Genomic DNA, 11,810 nt, shown 5'->3' on the forward strand with positions numbered 1-11,810 from the left:
GGCCAAACATGGTACTGCACACCGCTTTGGCCTGAATCCTGCTCGTTTTGTGAGACAACACTTGCAAACCGAGTTAGGATTTTTTTTAAATACAGTGCTTGTATTGCTAAACGTTCGTTAACCACGTTACTCGCAATCCGAGGTTCCACTGTATATGTAATGGTGTACTATGGAAAACTAAGCACACTCTTGGACTCAGAGGCTAAAATTGTCCCAGTTAGTAGAAATAGGTTCATTCACTAGGTAAAGTTTTTGACCAATTTGCCATGCAAACTCCTTTCTGTCACACTATGGTGGAGATTTACCAAAACCAGTGCAAACAGAATCTGGTGCAGCGCTGCATAGTAACCAATTAGCTTCCAGGTTTTATTGTCAAAGCTTAACTGAACAAGCTGGAGTTAGAAGCTGGGCCGGATGCACTCACAGGATGTACAGCGATGAGTGACTGTATGCAGGCGGAATGCAGAATTTTTTCGTAGCGGTAAAGGATCCAGCGCCCACGCTTCTTAGCATAGGTCTTGTTCTGCGCTCTGTCATTATGTGGAGGTGGCTGCCTTGGTAGGGGCAGGGCTTTGCTTCCTTGTGCCAAAGTCTCCGGTAAGGAGAGCAGTGAGCAGCATGGCAGCGAAATGACCAAATCTCACTCCAGATCTTTGCTGTGAATGTATGTTTTTTTGCCACAGATGTGAGGCCCCGTACACACGACCGAGTTTCTCGGCAGAATTCAGCCAGAAACTCGGTCGGAGCTGGATTCTGCCGAGAAACTCGGTCGTGTGTACACTTTTCAGCAAAGAAGCCGACGAGGAACTCGTCGGGCCGAAAAGAGAACATGTTCTCTTTTTCCTCGTTGTTCAATGAGGAAAGTCGGCCCGCCGAGCTCCTCGGCGGCTTCCACACTGAACTCGCCGAGGAACTCGATGTGTTTGGCACGTCGAGTTCCTCGGACGTGTGTACGGGGCCTGAGACAACAGCCACCTGATCTGGCATAGGCAATAATTTCATGTCTGTGGGTGTCTACAGATGGGGTCAGTTGGCTGGTGAACAATTAGACAGTTTAAAAAAATCTATGTTCCAATGACATAGCTCCTAACTGTCCCTGATTTCGAGGGACTGTCCCTGATTTGGAGCAATGTCCCTCTGTCCCTCATTCCTTTTCATTTGTCCCTCATTTTGGTCTGATCTATATAGATGTATATAAAATGCACTTTTTATCTATCAAAAAGTGTTTTCCAGTGCTAAACCATTTCATCTGATTTCTAAATTGCTTCATTTGTAAATTCCAAAAGCCAATATAAAGGAATAGTAGTAGTAAAAAAAAGCACTTGTGTGTTTAACCAATCTTGTTTTTTGTACAATTCTCCTTTAAGGGGTGTGGCAAGGGGTGTGTCCTATGCCTGCATACTTTTGCTGATAGGTGTTCCTCATTCCCATCTCAAAAAGTTGGGAGGTATGCAATCATTATTGTTCAACCCTAATATATCAGAGTCAGCCTTTTCCCATCTGCATCCTCCAGCTCCTCCTCCATCCTCTCTGCATTCACACAGACTTGTAAGGCTGGCAGCACTCTGCATATAGCATGCTTCAAGGTTGGTTGGGTTGTGCCTGCACATAACCCCACTCTTTAATCTACAGAAAACTTTAGCCTCACATAACCTCATATAAGTCATAAGGAAGGAATGTACACTGCTTCTGAAATTAAAGCTGAACTCTAAGCAAACAGATAAAAACATTGGTGAAATATTTATCAGGGAGCTATTTTACCTGCCAAAGAATTTATATAACTTTCCATATAGCTCTTATGCCTTGTACACACGATCAGGCTTTTGCCTGGCCAAATCACATCGGAATCCCGACGGAATTCCATCGGAGAGAAATAGAACATGTTCTATATCTAAACACCGATGGAATTCATCTGAATTTCTGATGAACAAACTCAGATGGGGCTGCACACGATCGGAATTTCCAATGTAAAAAGTGCGTCTGACTTTTTCCATCGGAAATTCCGATCGTGTATAAAAGGCATATGAGTTACACAGCTTTTCCACACAGTACAACTCTGTCCTCCGGAAAGGAGACTTGGTTTTCTCGATTGCAGATAAAAGAGAAGTATGTTTTTTGTGGAGAGGGCAGAAGTGGCCGGCTCAGGCTCTCAGCACCCCTACAGTCGGCTGTAGGTCCAGGGATCTGGGTTGCGCTGGTCGTGATGACACCGGAGCCTGGACCGACTGAAGCCCGATATCTGCTGAAAACGGGTCACAGGAGTGCAAAACAAACTGCACTCCTGCGATCTATAGAAGTAGAATCAAACAAGCTTTGGCTGTACTTCTCCTTTAAGAAATATTTTCAGGTTTTGACTTTCCCCCAGCCTGTGACTGGACAGTAAAAGATAAAACAGCAAACTGGTGAGCTCATCTCTCTGTCAGTCTGCATACCTCCCAAATTTCTGGGATGGCAATGAGGGACACCTATTAGCAAAAGTATGTAGGCATAGGACACGCCCCCTGCCACGTCACGCCCCCTTAAAAGAGAATTGTACAAACAAAACTATTTGTTAAACCCCCATGTGCTCTTTTACCACTACTATTCCCTTATATTGGCTTTTGGAATTTTCAAATGCAGAAATTTAGAATTTGAATGAAAGGTTTAGCACTGAGAAACACTCTTTGAAAGATAAATAGTACATGTTATATACATCTATATAGATCAGACCAAAATTATGGACGAATGAGGAGGAAAGAGGGACAGGGGGACATTGTTCCAAATCAGGGATAGTCCCTCAAAATCAGGGACAGTTGGGAGCTATGAGTCTGCTCCCCCCTCTCTTAATAGCATGTTCCTTAATATCCCATGAGCACTATAGTACACCTGATTGGCTCATTAGGCTGCTTCTTCCTCTGTCAGTCTGAGATCTGCTGTACAGGGTATTTCAGGAGGCAGATGCTGAGTCAAATTCAGGTCATTAACCTACTTAAAGTGTAAGTAAACCCCACTTTCATTTTCAGCCAAGGAAGCTGCCATCTTTGCCTCTGTTGAATCTACAACTGCCATGATGCTGCACATGCCATCAGTTTAGACACCAGCCATTGGATGGTTTGACAGTTTGGTTGAGAGCACAATCAATGGGAGTGTTACATTTCCAGAAATGAAAGTTTTTTTTTTGGATGGGTTTACTACCGCTTTAAATAAACACATTTATTTAATTATATAATAATAATTACAGAGCTGCATTCATTTGTGTATGTTATATGTACATGGAGATGAGCTTTAAATGTATCAAATTATAAGAATTAAGACCACCAGATCATTGTAATAACTAGCTTGTTTAACATGTATATAAAGCTATCATTGCAGTGACTAAACCTGATTCATGAAGCCAACAGTAAAGAGCAATCATATAAAAGGAAACTGAAAAAATTTAGAGTACCTCCGGAGACTTCCCTTGAAGTGATGTAATACAGATCAATATGCTGGGACTGTCACAATCATTACTATGATAATCTATGTATTACCTTATCTACGAAGCTGATAAAGGATCTTTAGGATCTATAAAAGGCAGGGGATTGGCTTTGTATTTACTACAGCCCAGAGGCAATTAGGCAAAAAGCACTGCTTGCTTTAGTCTGCCTCTAGTAACTTTAGTGACACTCAGTGTTGCCTTTGAGCTCTCAAATTGCAAATTTCCAAAGCAGAGAAGATGTGGAGGAGAATGTCTCAGATATTGGTTTCTGTTGTGCTGATGGAGCTGTGGTTGGTGCTGGTGGTTCAGACACTGCCACTTTTTGACGAAGGACCACACGTGCAAGGTGACTGGAGGGAGTCTATAAGAATCAAGCGTCTGCAAACAAGCAGAAGGCATGGGCAGGAGAGCTTTTATCTAAGGATACATGATGATGGCAGAGTAGATGGAGAAAGACATCAAAGCTTTCACAGTAAGTTACAAGCAAACTTCTTTTATATGTACACTAAGTATTACAATGCATGAAATTGATTGGGGATTCGGTACTCTTCTAAAAAGTGCAATATGAATTAATTTTGCTATTGTGTTTTTTTTATCATTAATTATTATCTCATGCTTACACAGTGAGTGAGAAACTTATATAGCGCTGCACATGCGAACTGAATCGCCTCTGGGCGTGTTCTTCCAAAAAGTATGATTTTATTGAGTAGAGTTCATTTATCAGAGCATGTTCCAATAGCAAAGTGAATTTTTACTTAGCTTAGTAAATGAGGTGAAGTTGTGCTGAATTCAGTCATTTAATCGTGTATGTGCAAACGATCCTGTTCTGTTGAATTTTTTTTCTATGCACATGATTGTTCATTCTTTTGCAAAGTAAATTGTCACGTCTTTCACTACAGAAAGTAAAAAATTCACTTTGCAAAGAGAAATTTTACTTTAAAAGTGAACATGCTCTACTGCTCTAGATCAGTGTTTCTCAACGCCAGTCCTCAAGGTGCCCCACAACAGGTCATGTTTTCAGGATTTCCATTGGATGAAACGGCTGTGGTAATTACTAAGGCAGTGAAACTGATCAAATGACCTGTGCAAAATAATGGAAAGCCTGAAAACATGACCTGTTGGGGGCGCCTTGGGGACTGGAGTTGAGAAACACTGCTCTAGATTATCAGAAATAATAGGGGTTGATTTAATAAAGACAATTAGGCTGTGCACTTTCCAAAGTGCAGTTGAACTGTGAAAACGCGGTTGCTCCAGAGCTTAGTAAATGAGGGAAAAGCTTCACTTTGCAAAGAATACCCAATCATGTGAAAGAAAAAGAAAATGCATTTTTGCTTGCACATGATTGGATGATGGAAGTCAGCAGAGCTTCTGTTTATTTACTAAGCTCTGGAGAAACTGCTCTTGCAGAGTATGACTGCACTTTGCAAAGTGCACAGTGTATATGCCTTTAAGTAAATCAACCCCAATGTCTGGAGAAATGACAATTCGTATTCACATGACTACGCTTGTGTCTTGTTAAAGATGACATATTTGAATTTTGTCGTTGTGTTAGAATATGAATGGTTAGTAAGCCATGGCAGTTAGATAACAAATTAATTTGATTGTTTTTTTATCTGAAGTTTTCAGATTATCTGATCTCCTTCTATCTTTTTTATTTGTTAAAAAAATAAAAATAAAAATAAATAAACTGATTTTCTTTTTTTCAGGTTTACTTGAAATCAGAGCAGTTGAAATAGGTGTAGTGGCCATCAAAGGTTATCACTCGTCTCTGTATCTGTGTATGGGAAGCGAGGGCACACTCTATGGAATGGTAAGTGTATTTAGATGCAATATCATTCACTTCCATTGCATTGCTAGGAAATCTGTAAATACAGCAGGTTTCTATACCTAGATTTATGTTGCTAGAATATTGAGTGATAAAAGTTCACCAATAGAGTTCATTAAATCAAGCATGTAAGGCCTCATTCACACGAGGCGGACTCCGTTACTACGGAGTCCGCCTGCTCCCGCCAGCTCAGCGGGAGATCAGTCTGCAGATCTCCGCTGAGCCAACGGATGACAAGCTCCTCTCTGCTCACTGAGCGGGGAGGAGCTTGTTGGGCACCGCTTTCTCCTATGGAGCGATCTGATGAAAACGGTATTCCCGAGTCTGGCTCGGGGTGGAATTTCAGGACCAAAAGCGGTAACCCTGAGCCAGACTCGGGATCGCCTCGCAGAGTCCACAGGCACAAGTTACTTACCTTGTCCCTGGATCCTGCGATGCCTCCCCGCTGTGTGATCGAGCTGTGTCCTCCTCGCTCGATTCACAGTGCCGAGTGCCGCCGTGCTCCGTTCCCTGCGACGTGGGACGGAGATCGGTGCCAAATTTAAAAAAGGAAATAAACATAACACATACAGTATACTGTAATCTTATAGATTACAGTACTGTATGTAAAAAATACACACCCCCTTTGTCCTTAGTGGTCTGCCCAGTGCCCTACATGTACTTTTATATAATAAAACCTGTTCTTTCTGCCTGGAAACTGGAGATTGTCCATAGCAACCAAAAATTGTCCCTTTATGTCAAAAGTGGTTTTAACCCAGCTAGAAAACAGCGATAATAACTTAGAATCACTTGCAGAATTGAGCGATAGCGATTTGTGGGGAAATTCGTCATCAAAAAATTAAAAGTAATAATTTTTATTATTATTATATTATTTGTTATAATTATTTATATTTATTTATTGTATTATAATTTATGATTTTGTGTTTCAAATTTTATTATACCCGGGATGTCTACTAGACTCTTGTTTGGACAGATTTAAGTGAGTTATTCCTAAGAATTGCAGGCCTACAATATAAAACGCCAAATTTCCATGCAAAATAATGGTACCGCTTTCAGCACCTAAAATCTGAATTAATCATACCGCCAGGGAGGTTAAAGGAGACGTACACCCGTTTTCAGCAGACATCGGGATGAAGCCCACCGTCTAATAAATAAAAATTATTCAGCGCTGGAATGTAAATATAAACTAAATGCAAGCCAGCACTAAGGTAAATTCAAATAAAACACCTCACATTGACATAAAATAATAATAGTGCAGCGCAAAACAAACAATTTTAAACTATACATACAGAAAGTTAAAACTTCTGGCGCGTCCGAGTCACGGCGTTTCCGAAAGAAGCCGAACATGCAGATCTGCTAGTCGGCTCTATACGGAGCTGGTAAATACTTACAGTCCGCATATTGTACTGATCAGTAACATTGTAAGAGTAATTGAGGTCAATGAGTCATATGCTGTATGTCTGACTGCTCGTTCTAATAAATCAATCACTAATACCATTACTCAGCATTTTATACATTGGTGTCAAATTGTCCTTTAAATAGATTTATCATTTGGCTCTTCTAGTACCCTTTGCACAATCTTTCTCACACCTCATGTTCCATTTTTGTCCCGGTAATGACAGGTGAACGAACTCTGGTTCACTGAACAATACATGTCGTTGGACAGCAAGGCAACTGCACTCTGCTAGTAGTGAAATTGTTCAAAGGTACTAGACACCTAACAGGGTTTGCTGCAGTATTTCTCAGTCCAAAATATTTATATATCTAAATATATGTAAAAATAATATATAAGTCACTATTACCTGCAATTTCCAGCTACAAATATTCTCATTGTAAACAATATATATACACTGTATATATATTTATATGTATATATATTTATATTACAGTATATATACTGAAGCTACCAAGTTGTTGCAGCAACTAATACTGGAGACTGGAGATATTCCCTAGTATGGCTATAGATGGCCAAAACTTTTCATAGAATGACTGATGGGTAGAGATCTACTTGATCTCAAATTAGTCATTATAGCACTGGAATTTGCTGCGATCCTTGCTTGGCAGTAAACTCTCAGGCCCCGTACACACGACCGAGTTTCTCGGCAGAATTCAGCCAGAAACTCGATCGGAGCTGAATTCTGCCGAGAAACCCGGCATGTGTACACTTTCGGACGAGGAAGCCGACGAGTTCCTCGTCGAGCCAAATAGGCCCCGTACACACGTCCGAGGAACTCGACGGGCAAAACTCATCGTTTTGCTCGTCGAGTTCTGTGTGAAGCCGCCGAGGATCTCGGCGAGCCAACTTTCCTCATTGAACAACGAGGAAATAGAGAACATGTTCTCTATTTGGCTCGACGAGGAACTCGTCGGCTTCCTCGGCCGAAAGTGTACACACGTCGGGTTTCTCGGCAGAATTCAGCTCCGATCGAGTTTCTGGCTGAATTCTGCCGAGAAACTCGGTCATGTGTACGGGGCCATAGAGAACATGTTCTCTATTTCCTCGTTGTTCAATGAGGAAAGTTGGCTCGCCGAGATCCTCGGCGGCTTCACACAGAACTCGACGAGCAAAATGATGAGTTTTGCCCGTCGAGTTCCTCGGACGTGTGTACGGGGCCATACACAGTTTTTCCCTTTGCTCCATAACATTGGAAAATGATTTGATCTTTTCACAGGGAGATGCCTACAGGCCCCCAACAGGTCATAAGCTTCCCATTAGATGCACACAGTGCTGGAAATCAGAACTGTGGTTACGTTTTACAAAGCTGTCCATCGCTCTCAACTGTCCCTGATTTCAAGGGACTGTCCCTGATTTGGAGCAATGTCCCTCTTTCCTTCTCATTTGTCCCTCATTTTGGTCTGATCTATATAGATGTATGTAAAATGCACATTTTATCTATCAAAAAGTGTTTTCCAGTGCTAAATCTTTCATCTGATTTCTAAATGGCTGCATTTGTAAATTCCAAAAGCCAATATAAAGGAATAGTAGTGGTAAAAAAAGCACTTGTGTTAACCAATCTTGGTTTTTGTACAAATTCTCCTTTAAGGGGGCGTGGCAAGGGGTGTGTCTTATGCCTGCATACTTTTGCTGATAGGTGTCCCTCATTCCCATCTCAAAAAGTTGGGAGGTATGACTGTCTATGGATAGTTTTATACTCTACAACAAATATAATTGCGCTTTGTGAATGTGCACAAAATTGCATGCTTGCAGTGTCAATTATTGTTAATGACAACCCAAATGTGGCAAAACAGATGTGCATTCTTCGTGTGAATAACGCGGCAAACCATGAGGTTAAAATTGTGCAAAGCTCAGAAAGGTGCATGAGCTACTTTGCAGTGCTTGTCATGTAAAGGGCAGCCCACTGAAATGAATGGGCTGCCCTATGCGTGTCACACAACAATGTGCGCATCCATTAAACACTATCATGTGAATGCAACCTTAAAAGGAAACTGTAGTGACTATTGGTTAATTGCCTGATGAGAACACATGTTTGTAGAACAATTATTTATTAGAAAGATTTCCAGTATCTGCATTTAGCATTGTATTGCAAAGCAACATTTTAACTTAATATAAAGCTGTGACCAGGCTATGGACATTCAGGGATTTACATATTCTTAGCAAGCAGTTCATTAGCTTAAAAAAGAAGCCCCGCTAAGTCCTGTAACTGCAGACACTGGGGAGCAAATAATCCTCATATTTAAAGCAAAAGCACTGAAACTGTACATGCTGTTCTCTTAGCAGCGCCCCCTGTTCTCTCCTTGCAGTGGTCTTCAAACTGGGGCCCTTTGCTTGCCTTTATCCGACCCTTTGGGCACTACTGATACCAACAATGGAACATTTCTCCTACTGACACCAATAATGGTACACCATTTCTCCAACTGACACCAACAATAGGGCACTATTCCTCCCCCTAATACCAAAGATGGGGCATTATTTTTCCCACTAATACCAAAGAGGGGGCACTGTTTACTCCCACTGATGCCAAGACAATTTCTATTCCCACTGTCTACAGTGTGGCCACCCCCTAAAGTCTGAAGCACAATAAACTGGCTCCTTGTTAAGCGAGTTTGAAGACCCCTGCATTAGAGATCAGAAAACTGGTGGGCTGCTGAATCATTGCTGGGGGGGGGGGGGTCTTTGCCATCTAAAGCAAGGACTTGAATGCAGCAACAGACTTCAATGGAGGCTTAACCATTTACTGCTTGTTAAAATATGTAAATGCCACAAAGCCCATAGTGTGGCAAAGGTTCACTTTATAATAAATTTCAAGTGCATAAGCAGTTCTACAAATGAAAAGATGTCTTTACTGACTGCAGAACCTAAACAGTGCTGTGGTAATAAATGCATGTATAGCTAGCCACCATCTATTGCTTCAGATAGCTTCTAATTTCATTTCAAAATGAATACTAAAGCTTTGCTTTTCAATTTGCAGAATATCTTTTCTCCTGAAGAATGTTCTTTCAGAGAGGAACTTCTTCCTGGTGGATATAATATGTATAGATCGAAGACGTACGGGATTGCAGTCTCTCTACGCAATAAGCAAAAGCTGCAATCGAAAGGAAAAGGAAATCCTCCACCACTGTCCCAATTCTTACCTGTAAGACACGGGGTACAATCAGACCTCAACCAGTATCGGATGGATGAAGAGGATGAAGATTATGGTATTCAATATGATGACAAAAAGAATTCTCCAGATTTTCACAGCATGGACCCCTTTAGACTCATAAACCATGACAAAAAATAGCAACTGGAGTTTTGGAATATACTGAAATGGAATGTAAAGAAAAAAAAAATTACAATTACGAGCAAAACTTACAAAGGGAACCTGTAAAGATGGCAAAATGACAAAAAAAGAAGTTACTGCACAATACAACTCCAAGGTCATCTTACCACCTTGTTTTCATCGTGAAGAAAGGATAGAACAAGTCAAAACCTAAAGACGTAAAACTTTTGGTACAGTTTTTTGCAGACCACACAAGAATTTTGTGCATATTTTGTGGGCATTCCACTAGAAGACCTATACAAACCCATTTCAGCTGCTAGCTTACATGCACTACGATCATTCAAAAAAAATGATCAAACACCATTTTCTGGTCCTTGGGGTCAAAAGATATCTTCGAACGGTGATCCAGTGTTGCTGGAAATTTTATCGCTATACATAGCTTACATACAATTTTCAGCATGCCTGATAAGTGACATATGGGTACCAAATCTGAGTATACCGTAAAGATTGCTTTAAATTTTCTATTCATGTCCATATGTCAGAATGTTTTAGATAATATGTTTCTGAATATCAGAAGAAATGGCAAACTATATTATTTAGATATCAGGAGGCAGTTGGCCTATATCGGAGCCAGAAGACAAGTTTAAGGCCCCGTACAGACGAGCGGACAGTCCGATGAAAACGGTCCGCCGGACCGTTTTCATCGGACATGTCCGCTCGGAGATTTCGGTCTGATGGCTGTGAAAAAACCATCAAACCGAAATCCGCACGGACAGACAGCGCGGTGACGTTGACGCCGCCACGTCACCAAACCAGGAAGTAAAATACTTCCACGCATGCGTCGAATCCATTCGACGCATGCGGGAGATATCTGTCCGCTGGTTAGGTGTACTAACCAGCGGACATGTCCGCCGGACAGCTTTCCAGCGGACATGTTTCTTAGCATGCTAAGAAACATTTGTCCGCTGGAAATCTGTCTGCTAGCCTGTACACACGATCGGATCTGTCCGCTGACACTGGTCCACGGACCAGTTTCAGCGGACATGTCTGGTCGTGTGTACGAGGCCTAAGGAGTCAGGAGACACGTGGTATCACCAACAAAGCTAAACTAGGCTCAAACACTTGTGTACCACAAGTACTATTTTCATACTTACCAACATTATGGTTCGGTTTCCAGGACACTGCTAACCCTGTGCATGGTCTGTATTCTGTCAGCCCACTTTCCTGGGTGGGCACATCCAAATCAAGGTTATTATAAGGGTTCGACCTGCCCCGACCATGCCTCTAAATATGTTGGGGTTGCTAGTCATGTCCACTTTACAGGTTGGATGTGCCCAGTCCCTGTCTTTAAATTTGCACCCTGATTCTCACAATGAATGGATTTTTGAGTTTCTGCACATGTGCATTAACTCGGAAAAGGTGGATGCTGTGATCACAGGACATGTCTCTGGACACAGCATCGGCGGGACAGAGGGCCAAGATAAGGGACTATCAGAGCAAATCAGGCAGTTGGCTGCCTGACTCTTGAAATTTGTCTAGCTCTTGGATAATAGACCTTGCATTTGTAGATATGTTGTTATATACATGTATAGAACAAATAATATCATACACATGTCTAGTGAGAATATCATAATGATGGCAATTATGGTAAACCCAACTTTTATAGACTGCAATACAGGGATTTCTTGAAAAGGATGAAGTCAAAGAAACAAATGATTTAACCATAGGAAGGAACCATTCAGATGACTGCTTCAATTTTCCATCATGAATTAAGAACCCTTTTTACACTGCCAGTGCCCGGGCATCG

The 11,810-nt window shown here is 41.5% G+C and overlaps 1 protein-coding gene across 1 annotated transcript; it reads left to right on the forward strand.

Annotated features, from left to right (window-relative positions):
- Positions 1-3,216: 3,216 nt before the first annotated feature.
- FGF19 (fibroblast growth factor 19) lies at positions 3,217-10,636 on the forward strand. The gene is made up of 3 exons (XM_040327806.1): positions 3,217-3,929; positions 5,164-5,267; positions 9,713-10,636. Exons 1-3 carry the CDS (start codon positions 3,695-3,697, stop codon positions 10,022-10,024), a joined length of 651 nt encoding a protein of 216 aa, XP_040183740.1. The 5' UTR covers positions 3,217-3,694; the 3' UTR covers positions 10,025-10,636.
- Positions 10,637-11,810: the final 1,174 nt, after the last annotated feature.

This window comes from Rana temporaria, chromosome 11 (genome assembly GCF_905171775.1).
Source record: "Rana temporaria chromosome 11, aRanTem1.1, whole genome shotgun sequence".
NCBI classification, from domain to species: Eukaryota; Metazoa; Chordata; class Amphibia; order Anura; family Ranidae; genus Rana; species Rana temporaria.